The sequence below is a fragment of the Pagrus major genome, chromosome 14, assembly GCF_040436345.1.
Source record: "Pagrus major chromosome 14, Pma_NU_1.0".
Lineage (NCBI taxonomy): Eukaryota > Metazoa > Chordata > Actinopteri > Spariformes > Sparidae > Pagrus > Pagrus major.
In genome coordinates, this window is record NC_133228.1 from 6646728 (window position 1) to 6670537 (window position 23810).

General features: G+C 40.9%; 2 protein-coding genes across 2 annotated transcripts in view; one reads left to right on the forward strand and one right to left on the reverse strand.

Moving 5' to 3' along the window:
- zdhhc17 (zDHHC palmitoyltransferase 17) overlaps positions 1-8217 on the forward strand; it is a 30747-nt gene extending 22530 nt beyond the window's left edge. Inside the window, exons 11-17 of the mRNA XM_073480961.1 lie at positions 1399-1523; positions 3482-3544; positions 3647-3740; positions 5545-5628; positions 5706-5863; positions 5955-6049; positions 6777-8217. Of these exons, the coding sequence (XP_073337062.1) occupies positions 1399-1523; positions 3482-3544; positions 3647-3740; positions 5545-5628; positions 5706-5863; positions 5955-6049; positions 6777-6915 (758 nt within the window). The 3' untranslated portion in view covers positions 6916-8217. The remainder of the gene's footprint in view (positions 1-1398; positions 1524-3481; positions 3545-3646; positions 3741-5544; positions 5629-5705; positions 5864-5954; positions 6050-6776) is intronic.
- A 1622-nt stretch (positions 8218-9839) lies between these two features.
- On the reverse strand, positions 9840-21932 carry csrp2 (cysteine and glycine-rich protein 2). Its single transcript, XM_073480718.1, has 6 exons — positions 21853-21932; positions 19753-19875; positions 17496-17664; positions 14701-14830; positions 12884-12977; positions 9840-10025 (listed from the first exon to the last, which is right to left on the reverse strand). The coding sequence occupies exons 2-6, from the start codon at positions 19862-19864 to the stop codon at positions 9949-9951; spliced, it is 582 nt and encodes a 193-aa protein (XP_073336819.1). The 5' UTR covers positions 19865-19875; positions 21853-21932; the 3' UTR covers positions 9840-9948.
- Between the last annotated feature and the right edge of the window lie 1878 nt (positions 21933-23810).

Below are 23810 nucleotides of genomic sequence, written 5' to 3' on the forward strand. Positions count from 1 at the left end.
GCCTCAGAGGAATTTATTATCATCTGTTTTATGGTAGATTTGAATTAAAGCGTTTAGTATAAATTCTAGTACCATGTCTTGTTACACTTGGTTCCTAAAATCAGTAGAAGAAGAGAAACTCATCTGTAATCAGTATGATGTCGAGGATGGTCCAGTTTGGTTGGAAGTAATAAGATAAATAGTTTTAATGAACTAGTGAAAGCAGTCGACAACATGTATATAGGGATGCTAGTGTTGGAAAGTCAGGCTAATCCCTTATGTCCAACATTTATGCTTTCCTCAGACTAATTAGGAAACGTTAGCATGTTAACATGCCCACAGTGACGATGCTAAGTGAACCTTCACAGAGCGACTAGCATTGCTCCAGTCTTGCTTAGAAAAAAGGTTTTTGACATTGTGAAAAGTCGTGAGATTCAGCTAGCTTCCACATATGTATGTGTCATATATTAAACTTGTAACAGGAGCAGGTGTTTCATTTTAAGCTCAGAATGTGATACAAATATATTTGTGGAACACACATCTTAATTAAATGGGACCTTGATGTCGGTTAGCTTTCACTTTCAAATCTTTTTTAAAGGACTATGAACATTTTTCGAGTTGCAAAAGACATGTAAAATTGGTGAAATGTCACTTTAAATTAGTAGCTTTGCCACTTTTGTGCTACTTTTGTGTGGCCAGTTACACTGAAGAGTGTATTTTGAAATGGCTAGTGTAGCATATTGTCTACTTCGTGGGCTAAAAATGACTACCTTGTGTCCAGTTGTGTGTCAATCAGTAATTTAATGCCTCCCACTGAAACCTGTGACTTTGCAACAGGCAAATGTGAGAAATTCTGCATCATGAGCAGAATTTCTCACATGTAACACCTCAGTTTGAACAGAATTCTTCCTGTGTTGTCTTAGTTTCTGATCCTCAGTGATGATTCTGTCTCAGTCTTCTGTTTCGCTCACACATTAGCACACAGTTTTGAGGCTTTCACTGCCTGGGCCTCCCAGTGTCACTTGGCTGGTTTTCCTGTGGGATTCTGCTGACTCATGCACACCTGCATGACTGACTCTGCCAGTAATCAGTTACAGTCTTCACACAGCCAGTCCACCCACAGCTGTTTGTATGTATTCATGGAAGGAAGTCATGATGAGCTATTGTGACAGACTAAAAGGATCCCTCTTCTTGTGGGTGAGTCGAGACATGACCGAGCTGCTCTCTGCGTCAAAGTCTGTGTATATATATTCTCATTAATAGCAGATACTACGAAGTGGAAAATCTTACTCAGACTGATGTCATTGTAATAAATACACAGGAAATTTCATTGACATTTGTTGGACCGGTCTTGTAAAGAACAAACAAAAACGAGTGAAAAAAGCTGTTTGTCCACCATCTTCCTTAACCCTGCTGCACATCTCCCCTTTGCCACTGTCCATGTGCCCTTCCTGTTAAACACCCTGGCTCTGTTCTACAACTTTGGCAAATCCTGGAAGTCTGACCCGGGAATTATCAAAGCATCAGAGGAGCAGAAGAAAAAGGTAAAGTTACAAAAACAAAACAAGCAGCGAGCACATTGTCTGAAATAGGAATGTACCGAGTCAAATAACTTTAACAACACCAGTAGACCCATTTCACAGCAGACATTTTGACTTGTGAACGCAGAAGAATCTCAGGTGTGAATAAGATTCATGGTGGCTCCATTCCATTAAGTGTCCCAGTAAGCCATGTCAGAGAGGGAGCATGCCAGCTCATCAGAGTCCTGGAACTGGCTTTTCTAAAGCCTCATTATTTATTACACCCGTGCTTTGAAAAGTCAAAATGTGTTGTATTCAGGCATGTTTCTTCAAAACATCTTGTTAAGGTGTATGTTGTTTTCAATAAATGTTTTTAATTAGCCTTTATTTGGTGAGTTGTTGTCATGTTTTGTAGGATCACATGCGACTTTCATAACACACAGCACAGTTTCAAATGGCTCCCAAAAAAAAAAATATTAAGAAAAATGTTTGACCTCATAGATTAAATTGTCCTCAAATTTGGCTGTTTTCTGAGTGTTCTCTTGCCTAGATTAGATTGGTGGACTAGTTATTAGTTTAAACTTCCATTTAAATGTCAGGGAAATTGGTCATTAGGGAGAACATCCCTAGTCTAGTCTAAAACAAATGTTAAGGCTGCTGTAAATGTTGTCGTTTTAGCTAACGTCCGTTTTGCGGTTAGCAATCCCCTCCCTCCTCTCTGCGTCACCACACTTACACGACTTCTTTCTTTTTTTCGAGGCAGCTCTCTTTGCCTCTTTCTTTTCCCCAAGTTTTTCTCATAACTTGTTTGGTGGTACAAGGAATTGGTAGCTTTCCCTGTTCCGGCATTGGCCGTAAACAGGAGGGTCCTGCTCTTTGCATGTTCCCGAGCAGACAGGAGCACCTCTTTATGGAGTTCTCTGTCCTGATTGGATAAAGTGGGCAGGGATAACAGAAAATTGCTTCTCTGTTACTGCATGAGTCGGGGTAGTACTGCAGGGGAAGGAGGGACATCAGTTTCTGACCAAACACTCCAACAGTATTCACACGAATATAGAGCTAATTAACATGTATTTTAATGAGAAAAAGCACTTACAGCAGCTATAAATTCCCTTCTTTGTGATACTTTCTTGTATATTGACCACTTTTTTCTCTTAAATGGTTTGATTTTACTGCTACTGTACATACAATGAAAAGAGGGGATTTTCCCCCTCATTGTATTGTGACATCCCATGCGGAGTCACTTGAGCTGTGAAAAGTCCAGCTCACAGCACAAAGCTGCTCAGATTTGACTGAAGAGTTCACGACAGGCTGGTGGCTGACTCTCTGGCCTGCTGCCCACGGTCGCCTTCCCCCTTCTCCTCTCGGCCTCTCTGTGCCTCATTATCACACTCTGATGGAGGACGGCAGAGCCTCTGCTTCATACTAGGCCGTGTGATTGATGAAGAGCTAAATTTACCCTGCATTGTTAGCACAGCGCGGGACCTACCACTGTTTGAGCTGGTCAGCCTCCTCAGATCAAAGGCTACAAAGCCTTCCTCTCCCTGCAGAGGGTCCCCTTCCACCTCTTGTTTCCCTCTGTGGTAGTTGAAGCTTTAGTTTATTTGCACAGAGATGAGATATAAAAACAAACTGATAATAACAAAGGAGATGGAAAACAAATCTTATTTGTGCAGATTAGATTAAAATAAACCCCTTATGAAAAGTAGTTTGCCTTTAAAACCGAAGACAAACTAATAAGTGACTCCAACTGTAAATCCCATTTTAGCTTTTGTCCCGGTTCACCATGAATCAGCCGAGCCTCCAGTGTGATCGCTGAGCTGGAAATCCCAGCCTCAGTGTACGCTGTCAGTAGGTCTTTTGTTGCGATGCCAAATAGACCTTGGCGAGATGAATTTCTCAGTTGTTCATTCATGTTTCTGCCTCGTCTCTCGTCTGCCTTTTTTTAAATCCTGCTTTTGTTTCTTGTTTCCTTCCTCCAGACAATTGTGGAGCTGGCAGAGACAGGCAGCCTGGATCTGAGCATATTCTGCAGTACCTGCTTGGTAATTTTTTTACTTCTCTTATACAAGAAATTGATGATCCATACAGAGGAGATCAGCAATAGTGAGACATCTTTTAATGCATCTATGACTGTTTCCTTACAGATACGGAAGCCCATCAGGTCCAAACACTGCGCTGTGTGCAACCGCTGCATCGCCAAGTTTGACCACCACTGTCCCTGGGTGGGGAACTGTGTCGGTATGTTAACTACACCGCAGATTTGTGACGATGTCAACACATGCACTTGCAAACAACAGGCTGCCCCACACTGAGAGCTGTTTTAACAGTTCCATATTCCACTTTAAGAAGCAACATGTGTCCTAACTGAGGAGTCTGATTTTGTCTCTATTCGCAGTGTCTGTTTGTGTTTCTTTAAATATAATGTTATACAATATAACATCCACTCCGTCACCGTTCAAACTCAAATACTTTAATATCATAATACATACTCCGAGTTACATTTGTCAGTGATGCCACAAACACTGATTAATGTGTATGTCTGCGTCGTTTCCAAAAATCCCAGATTCTGTCCATCCAGTTGTTAACACTAAAAACTCAGAGCTTTCCAAAAGCTCTGTTTTCAGTGACCTGAAGGCCAAAACATAGAGAAGTACATCATGAAGTTATTATGTTCATTTTAATTAATGTGTTGAGTAATAAAATTACACTGAAAAATGATGTAACACAAAAAAGATTGTGATCGTTTACAATAACAATTAAATTAGAGAGAGAGCAAACATCTCTACGGCCAATATCTCAAAAACAATCTAGATGGATCAATAGCACTATATGTATTTTTTGTATTCATTTTTTATTTAATTTCCAGGAAATGAGGAGGGGAAAATGAAGTTGAGGGAAGCTGTGTGTGTCAGGGACTATCTCAGATGGCGTCTGAGACCAGCAGACTAGAGACAGTGGAGAGAGGAAGGAGTGTAGTGGACAGGAAGAAGCTTTAAAAGTGTGGAAACCATCTGAACAAACAAGTCTCGCCTGATGACTACTGGGACTAGGGGCCTTGAAATAGATTAAAAAAGTTAAAAAGAGGTTTTAAAATATCAAACACAATAGTTCATGGTGCAGTTATAGCATTCTTTGTGCTGCGTGTCCTCTTTTAGAGGGTATATACATAGCAGGGGTAGTAGCACAGTCTGTTTAGGGGACAGGACATTACTCATCAAAACACATCGTGTGTCTCCTCAAGGTCTAGTAAATGTGTCGAGCACATTCCCTCTGTCATTTGCAAAGCTATTCTCTGTGTTGACACCCATTTTTACGTGCAAGCAACGCTCTTCTTCCCTGTACTTTTTGGCACATTGCTGTGGGTTTTTGTTTGTGATCAGCGGAATGGAGTCAAACCAATGGTAGAACCGTGCATGCATGTGCGTCCTCGTGTGCGTGAAGATAAAGAAAATAGGGACACACTCAAAGTCAGCTCCATAGTGCTACTAGAAGGTCTATCATGCCTGTTTATACTGTAGAATGGACAGTGTAGTTGTATTACAAAGTATTTTCATAGAAAAAAAGGCTTCATGTTTTTTAAAAGATGTGTTTTAAATGTGCACGACAGCCAGCCACCTGGACATGTCAGCAGTTATCCTCTTATCTCTTCGGCTGTTAGGCTCCTTAATTTGCACTCATCTGCATGATTTTGTATATGCACAGTGTGTGAATAGTAACTCTTTTGCACAAGTCTTTTTAGTCATGCTAACTGTGTAGCTCTGTGGATCGTAATCTGTCCATCCATCCATCCATCCATCCATCCACAACTTTGCTACAGACTGAGATATCTCAACATAAAATTTGGGACAGATATTCAAGTTCCTCTCATGAATAAATGTAATTTAAGTAAAGTAAACATTACTTGCTAAACATTAAATCCACTGTTTAGCTGAAAAGCTTGCAATACATTTCTTGGTTCCTTTCCTTGTATTGTGAGAGGCAGCCAAAACAGAAGACTCGAGTGAAGACAGTGAGACATGACATGTTTGTTTCTCCTCTGTAGGAAGTGGAAATCACCGCTACTTCATGGGTTATCTGTTCTTCCTGCTCTGCATGATCTGCTGGATGATGTACGGCTGCATTTCCTGTGAGTAGAGATCTTACATTTCTTCTTTTCCACTCCACTTGTTCCATTTCCCTGCTAACTCCTCTGTTTCCCCTCAGACTGGAGGATCCACTGTGCCACCAGTTACGCCAAGGACGGCTTTTGGCTCTATCTGACCCAGATCGCCTCCTGCTCTCCCTGGATGTTCTGGATGTTCCTCAACAGCGTCTTCCACTTCATGTGGGTGGCGGTGCTCATCATGTGTCAGCTCTACCAGGTCTGGGTTCTTACCTTTTGATACGCCACTTTTAAAGATGCAATGAAAACATTTTGAGAGCTGACTTTTTGATCTCTTTTACCTCTCTTAGATCGCGGCTTTGGGAATCACTACCAACGAGAGGATGAATGCTCGGAGATACAAGCACTTTAAAGTCACAGCCACGTCCATCGAAAGCCCCTTCAAGTAAATGATCCTCTTATTTGTTTACGACACAATGCCGTCATTTCAGCAGGTTTCAGTGATAACAGAACTGGTTTGACTGGATCACTCAAATGAGGACAAACCATGTTGTCACTTGCCTTTAGTTTTATCTCATCATGCAGATACTTTGTGGTTTTCCCCATTTTTTAAATGATCAGCATCCGCTTTCTTGCCACTACACTTAGAGAGAATAAATCTTAAAAGTGTTAAATTTGGATAAACTAGTCCTTTAATAATGTAAGCTGTATAAATATATCATGTTGTATTCTCATGATTAACCTGTTGCTTCAATTTTGTATAAAAATAATTAGTATTTGTTATGTCCCCATTTTGCTGTAATGACAGCACACACTCAAGCTGTCATGGACTCTACAAGTGCAAATCCAGATGACTCATGTTAACCCAAAACCTCCGTCAGTAATGTGACAGTATTTTGAGGATGACTGTTACATGACGTTTTTACATTTTACAAGGGGATACAACTACCAAGCAGGTAGAAAATGTATGTTTTTGGAACGCAGCCTGCAGGGAAGACATTTACATTTATTTATATTAAGGAGAGATTTTTAGGGGAACCCCACCAATTTTACACATCAAAGTCTGTTTACAGGTGTGAGCTGTGTGAATGTCATTTGAGGCAGCGTGATGATGACATTGTTTCCTCTCGCCGCTGCCACTCACGTTCCTCTCCCTCTCTGTCTCCCTCCAGCCACGGCTGCTTCAGAAACCTCATAGATTTCTTCGAGATCCGCTGCTGCGGTCTGATCCGTCCCGTGACGGTGGACTGGACCACGCAGTACACAATAGAATACGACCAGACGTCTGGCTCAGGCTACCAGCTGGTGTAGAGGAAGAAGAGGGGGGGAGGAGCAGGGGGGGAGTCGAGTCTCGCTGGTTGGAAGGAAGTTTGGATGGATCGCCCTCCCCGCTCCCCTCCCCCGCCCCCCCGGCGTTCATATCAGAGCGATGCTGTTCTCGGGAGCGCTTGCTTTTTTGGACCATCTCTCCCTCACCGATCAAACGACTTTGAAAAAAAATCAGCCAGGACTCGCATGCTGTTACGGGGAAACACCACACCGACACCCCGCCCTTCTCTCCGCCCCCCCCCCACCACCACCTTTACTACTATTACTACTACTACTACTATTCTACAGCATCAGACTTCATTACTGTACCTCCACTGCTATCAAACCCCTCCACCTCGTCTCTTCTCCCGAGCCCTTTGGACGGTGCGTTGCTGCCAGGCACGAACGGAGAGGAGAGAGGCCGACGGACGAGAGGATTTCCAAAATAAAAGCTCTTCTGTTTGTAATGGAGACGTGACGCTGCAGAGACAGCAGCGCCTTAAAGTGGCAGTATCGTTCTTTTCCCTCCCCCACTCTATATCCTTATTTATGGTGTCCCTGTTGATGTGCCCTGTATGTATTTTTTTTATTTTTGATTGGCAGGAACTCTGCTGTTCCTGAGATAATTAACTGTGGTGGCTAGGAACGCTGAAGGAAAGTCTGTTTGCTTTTTTTTAAAACCAGAATTTGTTTCCAAGTACGATAGAGATAAGGGAATGTCTTTGTAAGGTCTTGATTTTGCACCGTGATGAATTCTGAACCGTGCTGATGAGGATTTGCCAACATAGTTGAACTTATCAGAGGAAAGTGTTGGAGCCGCTGGAGGAGTCCGACTGCTCACCTGCTGAAGTAAAACTGCAGTTTAGAAGATATCTGAGTGTTTTCTGGCAGAGAAATTACCGAAAAAACAGTTGAGGTGCAGTTGTAACGCAGGATTGAGTGCTGAATTGGGACTCCTCCAGCGCTCCACCACTGTAGACGTGACAGAAAATATCCTACAGACAATGTGATACAGGTATATTTATTTTAAAACTATTTATAGATAAAATGACTATGTTCTAGCGCCATCATTTTTACATTTTGCATCATTTTAGCTGAGTAGGTTTTTATGAGAAAAAGTTATAAAACAAGTACCTGTAGCTGTTTGACATGGAAGCCCAGGAACTTTACCATAAAACTCTATATAGACAGCGAGTGTATTTATTGACAGCAGAGTATAAGAGGAAGAGAAAGCAGCGGGAGGACGGACGAGTTTACGAGAACGGTTTCATTCCATGTGTGTTTTTTCTCAAGAAGCTGTAAAGTCTTATTTGTTTTGTTTGTCGTTTGTCTGCCTACAACATTGCACTGATCGTTGACTTTTTTTTTTTAGTGACTTCTTTTTGTTTTGGCCGTTACTGAACACAAGGGCCCAGCAGCGCCGCTTCACAACGACGCTTCCATTGTTTACAGAGAGGAGGAGGAGTAGGGGCCCATCAGACATGGCCGACTCCCATCACTTCCTGTCTGGATCCCCCCCCCCCCCCCCCCCCCCCAGCGCGGTCGGCTCCACGGCAGCAGCAGCAGCAGCAGGATTGACTGAAGTGTAAAGAATGTGCATCTGTACATAAACAATATCTTTCTCTGTAACTATTTTCTTTTCGTCAGTGTTAGTCGAAGGTGCTCCTGGAAACGTTTTTGGTTTTTTTTCTTTGTTTTTTTTTAGTTTTGGGGATTTCTTCCAACCGAACGGAAAGAAGAAAATCAAGTGACTATACTCCGAGTGTATGACTGTAGCTTTTCGTGATGTCCGACACTGCTGTCTATAGGCATTTTAACCCCTAAATACCCAGATTATCCCCCCGCCAAGAGACTCCACTGCATGTACGATGCTTGGGACAGCTGGGCTCTCGCCGTCCCGTCCCCCCCCCCCTTCGTCAACCTGACCCCCATCGTCATCACCATGGTGACAGCCCAGCAAGCCACGTGTCTGTATATAGTGAATGTTAAGTATTTGCAAGTACTTTTCTGCATTACGTTCATTTGTCCGTTTCTTTTTATGAGTTTCTTTTCTCTCAAATCCAGTGTGTGTTTAGTGGAACTTTTTCTTTCAGGTTGCCAGATGTCCAGTCAGGCCCTCCTGTGCAAGTGTGTAATATATTTGAATGTTCCATGCTTGTGGACTCTGTAGTCATCCTAAAGGTTTTTTATTTTAATTTCTATGTCATATACCGCTGGGTTTGTTATACCACTGGATGTACAAATTGTAAAGCAAAGACACTAGAGAACTAAGGCAGACGCCAAATTTTTTTGTTTTTGTTTTCTAAAAGCTGAAATGTGATCATGCAATAGTTTTAAGGAAAAAGGGAGGTTATATTACATTAAAAGGCCTCCGGAAAACTTTTGGGCCTCATGTTTGCATCACCAGAAGGGGACGGTTATGTCATCATTCTACATGTCACTCCCTCATCTCGCTAACCAACCACTGATGTCACTTCTGCCCTACAAAGACGACACGCAGCAGCTACTTTCTGTGCACTTTAAAGGTCATGACTTGGCTGTAGAGTTCATATCGGTTTCAGTAACTAACCACTTCTAATGCCTTTTAAGTGACAGGAGGTAAATGTAGGCGAGTTGTTTTTTTTTTTTAAGGGCAGAACTCAGCACTCATCCAGGACGTGAATTCAAAGCCATTTCAGTCCTCACTAGTTCTTCCAGCAGCCTAACGAGTCTGTTCTGTCTCCCCACTCACCTCACCATACGGATAATAAAAAAGATAAAGCACATAATCATCTCCAGTGCCTCTCTGCCCACCTTCAGACATCACTGTAACTCCGCTTCAGATGTAAACATATGGGCATGGTTCAGTTTTAATGGCTTTAATAATAAAATACAGTCAAATGTGAACAAACGGTTTGTTAATGTTTTTATTTGTATCATTAGCACCTATATCAACAAAAGCACAGAAAAAAAACCATGAGAAAAGTGTGAGTTGTAGTTCATGTTGGACAGGAATGTATAAAGTTGTGATTGTGTCTGTGTGATCCAGTTCATCCATCACTGAGCATGAACCAGAGCTCCAGCTCCTTGGCCGAAACCGAACCCTTTGGGCCCGAAGTTCTTGGCGTAACATGCTGGAGAGAGAGAATAAGTGTTACGAGCTGCAGATATTGTTGTTCCAAAACTGCATCTTTACGGGATTGAGTAAAAAACGACATTTCAAAACTGATTATCAGCCAAACTGGCTTCTTTATAAGAGACGGAAAAAAGGAGGGAGAAAATTATTTAATGATGTTGATTCAAGCCCAAAGATGGAAGAAAGCTCACCAGTGTGTGAATTATTTTGGTCTAATTTCTAATATTGTTAATGATAATTGGAAATAATCAGAACGTTGTAAGATTGGGAAGGAAGTGTCAGAATTCAAATTGTTATTTCAAGCAAAGAGGGGCTTTCGTAATGTCAAATCATAGCTGTACTACAGGTTTCTAAGGGGGCAGCTCTGCATGGAACTCAAAGCTTAGCTCAATCAGCACAAGTCTTGAAGTGGTCTCAGAGGACCAGTAGCAGTTTCAAGGCCGAGCACTTGAGGTAGGCAAAGAAATACCAGAATTTCACAGAGAGTGACTGGAAACAATAAGTCCTATTTACTGATGAATTCAAGTTACAGATGTATGGCAGTAACAGCAGGGTGTAAACAAGCAAATGGACAGGAGAGAGAACGATACATGGTGGGAGCACAATTCAGGTCTGGGGCTCAATAGAATGTTTTGTAAGTGAACAGGCAACTCAGTCCTTGTGTAACATCCACGTAAAAAATATTAAAATTAAAAAAATCTGTTTTTACTTAACTGAAGAAAGTATTGCAGGGTACCACAGGGCAATAGAAATTAAACTTATTTTCTCAATCATTGAGATAACGATGAACAAATCTGCTTTTCTTTCCAGACTTCCAAAAGACTACATCTCAAATGGGCACACACATATCTTAAATTACAGAAACACAAAAAAGTAATTCTGACATCCTGAATGTACAGTTTGGGTTAATGCCATTAACACACACACTGTCAACATTTAACTTGACCAACTTCATTTTGGTCCTCGGAGAACAACAAATCAGTTACCAAGGAGTGACTCCTGATTCCAGTGTACTGAGGTGAGCAGCTGCTGCACATACTTCCAGCACAGCTTTGACCACCTTCAACTTGAGTAAAGGTCTAATCTGCCATAATATACAACACCTGTATATGTGTGCACGCAGCTTCCCAACTGTAACTCAGCTGTTTATCTCACATCAACATGTGACGTTTAAAATAAGCTCACTCTTCAGGTTGTGGTCAAACAATGAGGTACACACACTCCTGGATTGTTTAAAACAAATGTGTTTGGAAATGTGACATCTCAGGTCTGCTGTCCACATCTGTCTTCAAAATGTTCATGCTGAGAGAAACAATATCCAGCTGCTGCTCACACACAGTCCGGATGTCTCAAAACCATTGGCTGATAGCAGCCACAGAATCCGGCCTGTTAGAGCTGAGATGCAACATTCCTCCTCATCAGTACAAGGTTTCATTGTGACATTCAGCAAACATCCATCTGCTGACGTCTGTGTGTTTATGTCTGTTTCCATAGTGTGTGTTTGTGTCCTGTTTAACCAAACCGTCCCCTCTCATTGTGCTGACGAGGAGAAACGTCTGGTGGACAGTAAGCAGCTCTGTTAGCTTGACAAGGTCAGTGTCATCCAGCCAAACCAACACAACAAATGTGTAAAATAACACTCATTGAGACCACAGGGAGCACATGAGCTTGTGTGCATGTGTTTGGTTTCAAAAGGTTGTTATGGAGAGCCAGTCTCCAGGTCTCTTTCTGCTGATATGATCACACCAACTGCCAGTAGCGACTTTTCTGCTCTCTGCATAACTAGCTCTTCACAAATCAACATTTGAAATTGCTAATTAATCCATCATGTAAATCTAGCAAGTATCTGATCTGAAGTGTTTCTTCAGCAGTCATTAGGTTTTCAGTGGTGTCATGAATGTGTCATGAGCTCTATGCAACCATGGTAACTAATGCTTCGTAACCTAACTTGGTCTGGACCAGGTTTTTCTGCTTGAAATCGGCTAAACAAACACTTTTCACGATCCGAGCAAGATTATTGTTGTTATTATTGTTTTTGGAAGGTTGTTCTTGCTCTTACTGATCTACTGAATGTGTTTATTGTGTTCCTTGGCCATTTGTCCACGCTGGCGATAAACCAAGCCTTCTATTAAATCTAACAACATACATTAAAAGATCACAATATTTTATAATCAGAGCAGCTAAGTTGCATCATATCATTTTCTTCAGGTTTGTTCACATTTGCAAATTAGCAAAAACTAGAAATACAGCTTCGGCTGACAAGAATGTCAGTAGGCATCTGTCCATAAACTAACTGAAACCCTGATGTAATGATGGCACTAGATGAAAAGGTTAATATTAACCCTGATGGGCGACTGGATGTCTATACCAAGTCTTGTGGCGTAGATGTTGAGACAACTCATTCAAAACCACAAATGTTTACTCATGGTGGCACTAGAGGAAATGTTAGTAGGACTTATCCTCTGTGGGCCATGAATATGTGCAGTTCTTGCTCCGTGTTGATTTTGTTCATGCCATGATCTTTCTGCCGCAGAGCCACAGTTTGAGTGAATTTAGGGCCTTAATGTCTGTAATCACACTGTTAACTAAACATGCTACTCATCAATGTTTATGTAAGAAATATTGCTGCAGCTGGATCACTGTAGCAATTCCTCATGTCGCTATGAAGACTGTTGCATGGTGGGTTTATCCTACTTATCCTACTGCTAATGCACGTGTTGGCAAACACAAATGTTATTTTATCTTGTATTAATTATAAGTCCTGGCTCTGTGTGTATTGATAGTAAGCTGTCAGGATGTAAAGGCTTTCATGGAACATTACACACATTTAGCTCCGTCTCAGATGTTTTATCTCACCTTTGCAGTAGATTTCTCCGTCTTTCTCAGTCTGAGTGGTCGACTCCAGGCTCTTTCCACATTTTGCACATCGGAAGCAGTTCTTGTGCCACGGCTGTGAGGAGGAAGAGGGAAGTTAAATTTTATGTCCACAGTGGCAGCTGCTCCAGTCTGTCATCATGCTTTCATGCTAAATCTACCTGAAACTGTATGGTGGCTTGTACAGTGTTAAAGGTACTGACTGACTGACGCGGGCAGAAATGTTCACAGATGAGGTAATGTTTTAAAGTTTTGTTCACATTATGTTGTGTCACATTCACCGACTTCCTTCTTAACTCTCTTATAGCAACAATAAAATTATAGATTTCTATGTTACAAAGGTTGTTTTAGACATCTTAATGAAGAAATGTTACATATGATATATTTTAAACAAAACTCAAACAAAGATTTTGTCTTTGCAGTTAATTACAGCTGATAACTGCAGATGTTTCTTGTAGCCTGTGTCACCATTTCCTTCATCTAATCTCATCAAAGCAGCTCAGTTTTCCATCAGCCCGGGGCCACCTCTGAATGTCTTCATTATACTCAAAATTACAGGTTATGCTTAAGCCAATGAGTAGAGCCTCATACAGATTTCCTCCCATTAGGAATCACATTAACAGCTCTCCGCCCGATGACATCACCTGCTATAAATCAGCTCATGTGAATCCACAAGTGAGCAGCGACAGGAAACGGTCCACTCCCACTTTCAGAGGAAACAGAATCCTCAGAACACAAATCTTTGCTCATCTGTGGACAGCAACTGCTCTGGGCCTCATTGATTCTTCGTCCTCAGAACTAAACATCCTCTTCATGACTTCATCTACTGTAAATCTGTGTGTCAACAACAACTGCCAGGGCCTCAGTGTCCAGACAGCCGGACGATTAACGCCAGCTGTTAGGAAGCTGTAATGGAATGGCTTCAATCAGAAAAAAACAAGATTTGCATTCTCTCATTAGGAGAGAGCACAGCAAACCTCCTGCATGTGGTTCAGCACTGCAACAACCATGTGCCTTCAATCCAGTCAAACCTGTTTTACCCCTCTGTGGTTTGTGATGTAGATTATGGCCCTGTGAAGTTCGAGGAACCAACCCTGCCTGGGTTAGAGGTTTGCTTTCTGCAGGGGCTCTTCATGCTGAAACTCTATATAATTACTACCCACTACACATTTCAAGGTTAAGTTCTCACTGCAGCTTCAATTCTATGGAGCACATAAAGTTTTGTAATTAGTGTGAACAGAGAACACCGGATCAGAGTTGCAGGAGCACATTCTTTAAGTCTGCGGGCTGAGATCAGATTCACTGGGACAGCCTAGTTGTACACTCTCCATCAGCATTGTCTTGACATAAATGAATCCTCACTAAACCAAGAGTAATAATTTTTGTAACTTGGTTCCTCTAGTGAAGGCTTAATAGGTCAATTTGTCTTATATCTTGGCAGATGCCTCAACTTTAAGCCCGAAAGTGCATATTGTATCCAAAGTGTTTTTTATCCGGCAAACACATCTTTCTGGTTAACTGTCAGTTTATGCTGGTGTATGTACCAGAGACGGAATCACCACGATGTTGCACTAAAAACAAAAAGTCACTTACGGGTTGACTACTGGTGGTTGATTTGCTTTGCACAGATATGTGACATTGGCGAACTTGTTTATTTCTGTGGTCATTTTCTGCAGTAACTGTTACGTTTAAAAACCAAAGACCATCTTTACCTTTAGGCTTTGGCTTAAAGTGTTAAGATATCACCAGCAATATGAAAGCATCACATAAGTAGAAGATGCTTTAGATGAAACTCTCACCTTGCCCGCTCCCATGATCTTCTCAGCTGCATACACAGAGTCTCCACACCGGGCACATTTCTCGGAGCCTCCAAACTTCTGAGCAAATTTGGATGGGTTGGGGTTGGTGGTCGGTTTGTGAATGTGTGTCCTGGGGGTAAAAATATAAAGCACATGACTAAATTGTTTCCCAAAAAAGAAATTACTCCATGACTACTCTCTTAACATTTAATTATTTTGTCATCTAAAGGCTGAATTGTATTCCTTCAAAATTAAATAACATCAGAGAAAACCTTTACAAACACTGGATATCTGATATCTGCTGGATATCTGATTTTGGAATGAAACTTGACTCTGAAATACAACAATACAAAAACCATTGCCAACACTTTGAATTGGTCAGGACCTCCTCTTTTCTTGTCAAAACATTTACTCATTTACTACAAGTGAAGTATGACCCAAAACATTGACCTCTACAGAACCTTAGCAACTACCTTAGTTAAGTCTAAGTTAAACATTAAATCTTCATCTTCACCACAATTTTAAAAGACAAAAAGACCAGAAATAAACCTGGCACGTCCCACTCAATCCCACTCTACTGTCCTTTCCTCAGCAAGTGGTGGGAAAGAGATCAGGGCACACTAGGGGCCCTGGAGCGATGCTTATCGAAGGGTGACTGCCAGCCCCAGTGGCCCCTGAATGAAACCCTTTGTGGCAGAGGACAGAGAGGAGGTTACATAATGACTTCTTTCATAACAGTCATCACCTGACGTCTGGTTGCAGGAGTAAACACTGCGGATAGGTGTGTGGGGGTTTGTGTTTCCCTGTCTGTTTTTGCTGCTTTCACATCATGTTTGCAGTATATAAGGATACACATCTGCAGTCAAACACTGTCTTCAGGTCTAAGAAGTGGGTGTAAAATTGCAGTACGAGTGCCCTGAAAGTAGACCCACCCATTCCAGGCTGGAAACATCTTTGAAAGCAATGAACCAGACCTATTAGATGATCTATTAAGCTCTTAGATCATCACTCTGAATCTCAGACTTCTCTCTTCTTGGATCTACGCTGTTCAACAATACCAGCTGGGAGCTGCTGCAGCCAAGCTGGATTTGATAAAGAGGTCGACCGTATGCCAATGTTCCTGTCAAGGTTTATTTTCTTTCTCAAAGCTTAGCGGTTAGGGCAGTGAGAAACAGAAAAGGATGCAGGACAAGAGCAGAAGCTTTTATACACTGTTTTGACATATTTAAGCTGGAGGACTCAACCTTTGTGTACTTGGACTGCTGCAGAGTCCTACAAGTGCCAGGACTGATGATCCTTACTGAATCTGACTTGACAGTGAAACCCTTCTTAATGACATTACAGACATCAAAGTTCCAAAAATCAAATTCAATTACTTTTAAAGGACTTTCCAGACCCAATTCTCTCGAATTCAAAGACCAACCACGGCACAGTTTGAGACACGGATAAAGGTCATTCATGTTACAACACTGGCGCATGTGGCCGTTGCACTTTCAAGGCAGGTGGCACATGAAATAATTATGCAGGAGACACGCATGCAGACAGCGGAACATAGCCTTTATATTTACACTAATGTAAAAACATATCAAAGGAACTTTAATATCTATTCTTGCACCAAATACATAAATTCAAGCCCATGTCTTTTTATGTCTATTTATCTAACACTTTCAAGGCCTTGATTTTTTTTACCTCAAATTCACAAACTTTCAAGGATTTCAAGGACACATGGGAACCTTTAGACTTTTAAATTGTGGCCCTTAAAGTTAACAAAAGCCAAAAGCAGTTATAGTTACTGGACAATCACTTTAATCACTTGGCCACCCAGCAGTGGCTCTTAGTGTCTTTACCCACTCATCTTACCCACCTCCTCATGTTCATGCTGCTCTCTGGTTCAGTTGGAAAGATCCTTTATTTGTACAGGGCAATAAGGGCAAAATTAAAACCCCTTTTACCCCAGACCACTGGCCTAAATTATGAAAAAGTTATAATATTTATACTTGAACTTTGTCTTAGATTATTTCCGACCGTGTGCTTACATTCAATTCATAAAAGAGTTCAGACTTTGCTTATTGTATGTCTGTTTTTATAAATGAGGCCCCATGTCTAATGTGAAGTATCATTTTTCCAAGTTTATGTATTTGGAAACTGTTTCAAGTTCAGCACCATGACTGCATGCTGTTAGGACACAATAGCACTGTCGGAGTCAGCAGCCACAACTGAAAAACATCCTTACACGTGGGGCATCACTGATCTGAGTGACCTTGTCAACCTCACTGTAACTATTTGTCCAATTAAGTTTGAAGAATGATCTTTTATTCAGATATCTCAAGATGTCATTTGTGTTGTATTGAATGGACAAAATTGCAAAATGGAGTCAAATTTAAATAGTAATTTTGTGGTTACTGGCAGCACTAAAGGGCTTTTACAGTTTAACTGTATCTACATTTGGTTATTTTATTTTGCTTTGTTAACATACCATTAGTTTGAAACATTGCAAAGCTCTGAAGAAGCCATTACAAATAACAAAAAGGGAGACTAAAGCACAACAGAATGAATGGATTGCATGAAAACAATGTTAACATCCCTGCAGCATCATCTTGCGATGGACTATCATTTAAAGCGTGTTGACTTCTGAAAAACAGTGACCAATAATAGACATATTTATCTTCATCTTGATTCACATAGTGATCAGTCACAATGACTGAATCCTCATCATCTCAGTACTCTATACAATCATCTTGCAGCCATGAAGTACATCATACAACATTCAGTGCTCATGCAGCAGCCCGGCTTACTCTTCGTGTTTGATTCCCAGCCGCTCTCCTCGGTCCATGTTGAGCGTCCCCGCCCCCTGACCGTAGCCGTAGCCCTTAGGGCCGTACTTCTTCCCATAGCAGGACTTGCAGTAGATCTCCTGCTCATGAATAGCCAGCGTGGTGCTGTCTAATCCCTTCCTGCAGACCACTGAGAACACAAAGAGAAAAGGAGTTATGGAAGTAGAATGCTTCCAGTATGGTTGCAAAACCATACAAATAGTCACTATTGTCTAGATCTGGGTACAAAAAGGATCGAATGCAGGTGTCGTTTGACTGGAGAATTTCTGATACTAGTTAAAACTGTGATAGTTCGGTCGATACCTTAAAGGTATCAAGTACCATACCCAACCCTAGTTTTTAAACCTAAACAGGTACTCATTTCTTTCAAGAATTCCACTTCGGCTGTTTTTATTAGAGTTAAACTCCAAGTATACAGCAGCTGTTAAAAAAATCATTTTTTGCGGGTTTCTTCCAAGTTAAAGAATGCATTGTTTGAAAAAACAGAAGCATTGCTGTTACTTAAGACTGCACGCTGACTGCTGGGATTAGCAGAATTTTTCACACACTGGCCTGCACTGTGTGAACGTCTGATACTGGTTTAAGATTTCACACAACTGGCTGGAAAAATGTCTCCATTCATGTCTCTCTGATCTCTGTGCCAACACTTTCAAAATCAAAGCTCTGTGAGTTTCTGATTTCTGTGTCCAATCAAATTGCTCCCAATTCCTCACATTTCCTTAACCATTTTTGTTGCAATTGTTATGGTTTCTCTGAGTTTTTGTCCCAAGTATTTCCAATTCCACCCCCTCTTCAGTTGGATCATTGATCACCACTGGCAAAGAATAAAAGCAAATTAAAAAGATAAAGTCACAGTAAGAGTACAAAGAGTCACATGAGGCTCCGTTTGCAACTATGTGACATTTCTGTCACTACATAGCTGCCTTTCATACACAGAACTGAAAAGCAGTGAATGTCAAACTGACAAACTGGAGGAAAGGGCACATGAGAGCCAAGGGCACCACGTCCTCTAGCTCATCATCTCCTCAGTAGGAGTGTCAGACAAAGCTGCCTTTCTATGTGGACCGCTGGAAAAATAAACTCATCTTTTGTGGCTCGGATTGCTTTGGTCTCTTCTTGATAGCAGCTAAATGAACGCGTTTGTATAATACTGGTCTCTATATGAGGTTTTCTGTAACATCTTCGCTGACATTTCAAGGATGGTTCAGGAGCAGGACAAACCGCCCACCCACCCAGCAAACCGACAATAATTCAGTGTGAGCCGAATATCCATTGACCCATCAGGGAAATGTCAGTACAAGCTTCCTTTGATGAGCAGAGAGGTGAAACTGAGTCCACCAGTGTTTCTCCTGACTCATCTCTTTACTGGATTCTATCACTGATCTTTCATGGCTCTTTGCAGCTTGAACCAAGGACACAGCACAGTAGAAACAGTCAAATACAGTCAACGTCATTAAAGATGTTATAAATACAAATTACATAATGCAAGTTGACGTAATATATACTCTTGGCAGGTCTTTAGCTAACTTAATTACACTTATGCCAAGGTTAGGCAACAACTACTAAAATGTCTGAGCTGTCCTCAAAGCAAATAAACAAATGTTCGTCTAGGTGACATTGGGGGAAACGCAGACATCTGAGATTTAAGAGTTGTATTAACTTTTAGTGACTTTTTCAGTTCACAATGATGAAGTCATTGTTATTTTATTTCTTCAGATGTTAGAAAGCTCTGGCACAGCTGCAGAAGGCAACTGTTTTCACGGACTGACTATTACTCACTATGACAAGTAAACTGATCTTGATAATGCATATAAAAGAAACAGAGCCAAACAGAACTGGATTTTTGTGTGCAGATACTTATATTAGGGAATCCAAAATTCTGCTATCAATACACCAGCTCTCAATATTCTGTATATACTATACATATGAGAGAAAAAAATCATAGATAGTGATAGTGAAGATGTGATACGGATGAGATACTGATTCTTCTGTAAAAGGCCAAAATTGGCAAATGATGGATAATAAAAAATAATAAACTTAGTGGCTGCCTGAGGGTGGAAAATCACTGTTAAAATATGTTGTATGCTTTGAAAAATGGTTAGCAGTGATGTAACATATATTCAGTCTCTACTTCATGGGCTAAAACATGCAACAACACTGCGATGATCCTTTAAATTTGATCTCAGTCCAACTGTGTAGGTGTTGCAGCTGTACTTACTGCAGAGAAAACAGCATTTGTGGAAACTCTTGCCGTCACACTGCACTTCCTCAGCGTGGTACACTGTCCCATGGCACGCTGAACACTTGTTGCCTCCACCCCAGTTTGGCATTGTGTCTGCTTCTAAGGAGAGATGAAAAGATGAAATGAGAGGCTGAAGCACCTGCGCTGCTGCTGATAAGCTATGCTGTGTGGTAGATGCTTTGCTCAAAGGCACATCAACTGTTTTTCATGGAGAGGAGCATGTTGGTCATTCCCATGATGGTTTTATTGCTCTTTTATTAACTTTTCCTGGAGAATTCAATGAGTTCTCGTCATATATAAAGGCACGCAGTCCCTTGATCCACTTCGTATTAACTGCAACTGCCTTTGAGTAACTGTATCACTGGATTTGTGGTTGAAATATTGCTGGCTGAATTGAAAACCACAGCTCCAGGCCAACACAAAAAATAACAATGCTAAAGAGGTCGGCCTAAACAACAGAGCAGACTAATACCCAAAGGAATGCGTTGGGTACCGGGCCTTGGGGCTTTTGTATTCTGATTGCGTGTGGCTGCAGTACACAAAAACAAACAGCAAAGAAGAAGTGTGAGTGTGAAGTAAACACCACCACTAACCCTAACCGCACATGACGCACACCCATTCACTCCCTGACTCACATGTGCATCTGTCCATAATTACAGACTCACTCCCCTTTAAAAATGTGTCAAGAGGGCGTCGAGGAGGATCCACACGGGACAAATTTAACATTTTAAGACTTCCCTCTCACAAAACAAGCCTGCTGTGATATCATAATTTGGCGGCTCAAATTAAAAAGAGCCGTTATTCCTAATTAATTGAAAAATAAGCACAAAGCAGTAGAAACTATTAATTTTGTGAGTCCTCCTCCCAGCTGGATTAGAGACTGTAGAGCAGGCCCGAGCATGAGAGGGGATGAAAAGACCACTAAGATTACCCCTAAAGTTCCCCTCAGGGGTGGGGTGTGATGAAAAGGTTGGTGTTCAAGTGTACAGACCAGCTTTGATAGCAATTTCTTTTAGTTTGCCTGCGCAGGCAACCACAGTCTATTTAAAGTTTTCACAGAGTTCGGTGGTAATAACTTCAATGAGATGAAGCATTTAGATCTGTGTCTTTGATTCATAATGATACTTTTAGACTGAAGTTGCCGAAGACTTATATTTTTGCTGATATTCAGTGTCTTTAAATCTGGAAAATGTATTCAGTATTCAGTGTTTGTACCCAGAAAACAATCTGAAAAGGCTTTGAGATCATCGCTGGACACTGAAATATTCCACTGAACCAAGACTAATGAAATTTTTTATTGATCTTTATGTAAGACTGATTCAATGAACCCTTTCAATGTGGAAACTCTGGAATACATTACTGCCATTAAATTAACTTACATCGGATTTTTAGTTGAGGTCCAATTTTTTTCTTCTTCTGGCACTTGTTACATAACTTTTACAGATGACTATTTAATCCACAGTGTGACCTCTCTGACCCTTTAAACAATACTGGACACTTTACCTTTTGTCAATTTCTTTAATTGGTTAGAATGACCACGTTTCTGAAGGGCTGATTTAATACTGCTGTTCTGTCACTAGCTGTACAACATGACACAAAAAGTTAATACATTTCGACCTGACGTTATATATAAAACACAAACCTGTTATAACACTGTAGATATAAATGTATTTAGGCTGGTAACTCATTATTTCTTGTCTGACTTGAAGCCTTCATTATTGGCTTTCGGTGTTTAAACTAAGATAGCGAACGTTAATGAGAAAATGATGAGAAAATGATTATTGTTGCGCAGTTTTTATTAGTTAGCTAACTGCTGCCCTTTTGACTTAATTTCCCGCGGTTATAAAAGCCAACAAAACAACCGTGTGTCCAAATTAAATAACGTTACTGAAACAACAACAACAACAACAACACAATATTCACTTTAAACCTGCAGTTAAACTGCCTTAACATTAAGAAACACTACATATGTTTTTCAGCAGAATAAATGTAATATATTCAGTTTTTCAAAAGCAGCCGAGCTGAAATCTTCACCGCAAAGTTTCAGCCCAGTAAGTAAGAGGTGAAAAGAGTTACCTTGATGTAAGACCTTAAAAAAAGCAGGTAAGCTTTGTGTAAATGACTGAGCTCCAGCTGGATGCGTGTGTATCCAAACAGCTCTCCGGTGCCTCGGCCGCAGACTTTACTACACTGACGCTTAAATGCCACATACTCCACATATTTAGCGTTTCCAGGGGAAGGAGGGGTTTTTCAAGGGGCGTGAACACAACACTGCTGCCTTCAGGTGCTGTCAGAAATTCTATAGGAGGAGAACTGGCATACAGTACGAAGGTTATAGGGTGGACAGCTTACATGGAAGAGTTTGTATATATAAATTAAAAAAAGAGGGAAATTCATTTTCATACTCATATTAAGATATGGTATTGTTAAGACAGCTGACTTGGCATATTTGCCACCTGAGAATTTGATTAAAAGAAAGAAAATAACCTTTGTTTTGCCTTAAATAGTGTACATTTCAAATACATCCATACAAACATATGTGGTAGATGGTTTAAATATGTTCTATGTGACAGATCATTAAACACAGACGAGATCGCCTACAGTATGATTCGCCATAAGGATCAATATATGAATATATGAATTACTCTACAAGATGCCGTGTTACACCTGCATCAAAAAGGAAACAGCTACTAAAACCTTTGTTTGAAATGATTTTGGACCTGTGGCTCTGACTTCAAATGTAACGACAGTTTTAAAGAGGATTCCATTTAGAGCACTTTAGAGATTCGGCAGGCCAGCCTTAATGACTTTAGACTCTGGAGGACACATTGTCTGATGGGTCCTTCGGTTGGCTCTATCACTTTTGTCTTATGCTTAATGAAAGGCAATAACTTGTGGGATTCTGCAGAAAAAAGGAACTTGTCCCTCCTGTCCAGGTTGTGAGGTGGAGACAGTAGACTCACACAAATAGCCCACCTTGGTTTGCACTTTGCTTTTCTGCGTATTAAACCATGTGTATATGTGTATGTATAATTACTTATATCTGAAATACTGCATGATTAAAACACAACAGTTTTATCTTTGCGTCCAAACTTGCAGCTTTCCTGTCCCCTAGTGGACACAGAATGCAATAAATGAAGGCTTGTTATGTTTGACTTGCAAGCAGGGAAAAAAGCCAAAAAGAGGGGTTTGGGTTGACATCATAACTCTATTATAATAGATGATACTGTTGCAATGATATAACGCTCATCAGTGAAAACCATCCAAAGCCACCACAGACCACATCCTGATTATAAACACACACATGGCTGACATCTGCGATCCAAATGAAAAAGACAGACAAACCGTTGTATTACTGTGGAATTGAACTCTTTGTCCACAAGCATAGTTCTAGAAAAAAATCTGATAATTCAAAAGTAGAAATGTATACACCGCACTGTTCCTTTAGGCTTTGTTACGGGGCCACAAAATGAAGGACCAAGCATGGATACAGCGCAGTGTTACAGGACTCAGAACATAAACTCTGCTGCTGCTTATGAAACCTGTGACCTTTAGTTTCATGACCTTTCTCATGGCATGGCTACAAGTCTCACCACAGTGCAGCTACATGGCGACACTGGGAGCAGACTGGCATGATTTATTAAATTTAATTTAAAGGTTGGGACATTAAATTAAGCCCTTTTGAGGAGGGTAGGCTTGAATTATGCCTAATTAAAGACTGGATGTAAACAGAGACGCAGTAAATCTTAGTTAAACCGACATGTGTCAATGATCCAAGTCTCCTACTGTTACGATATCATCTGCAGCGAGTGGATCACAGAAGGAGAACAGACAGTAACCTGCACTGTCGCCAGCAAACCTCAGCTTCATTATTTTTCAATAAAGGGACTTATTTTGAAAGGTCCATAACAATAGACCACTTGATAAAACAATAGTAAATCAGCCTTATCTTGTAAGCGTTTACCTGAAATGTAACTTCTTCAGACTGATGACTAATTTAAAGGACTGTTCTATTCAAAATGATCAGAACATGA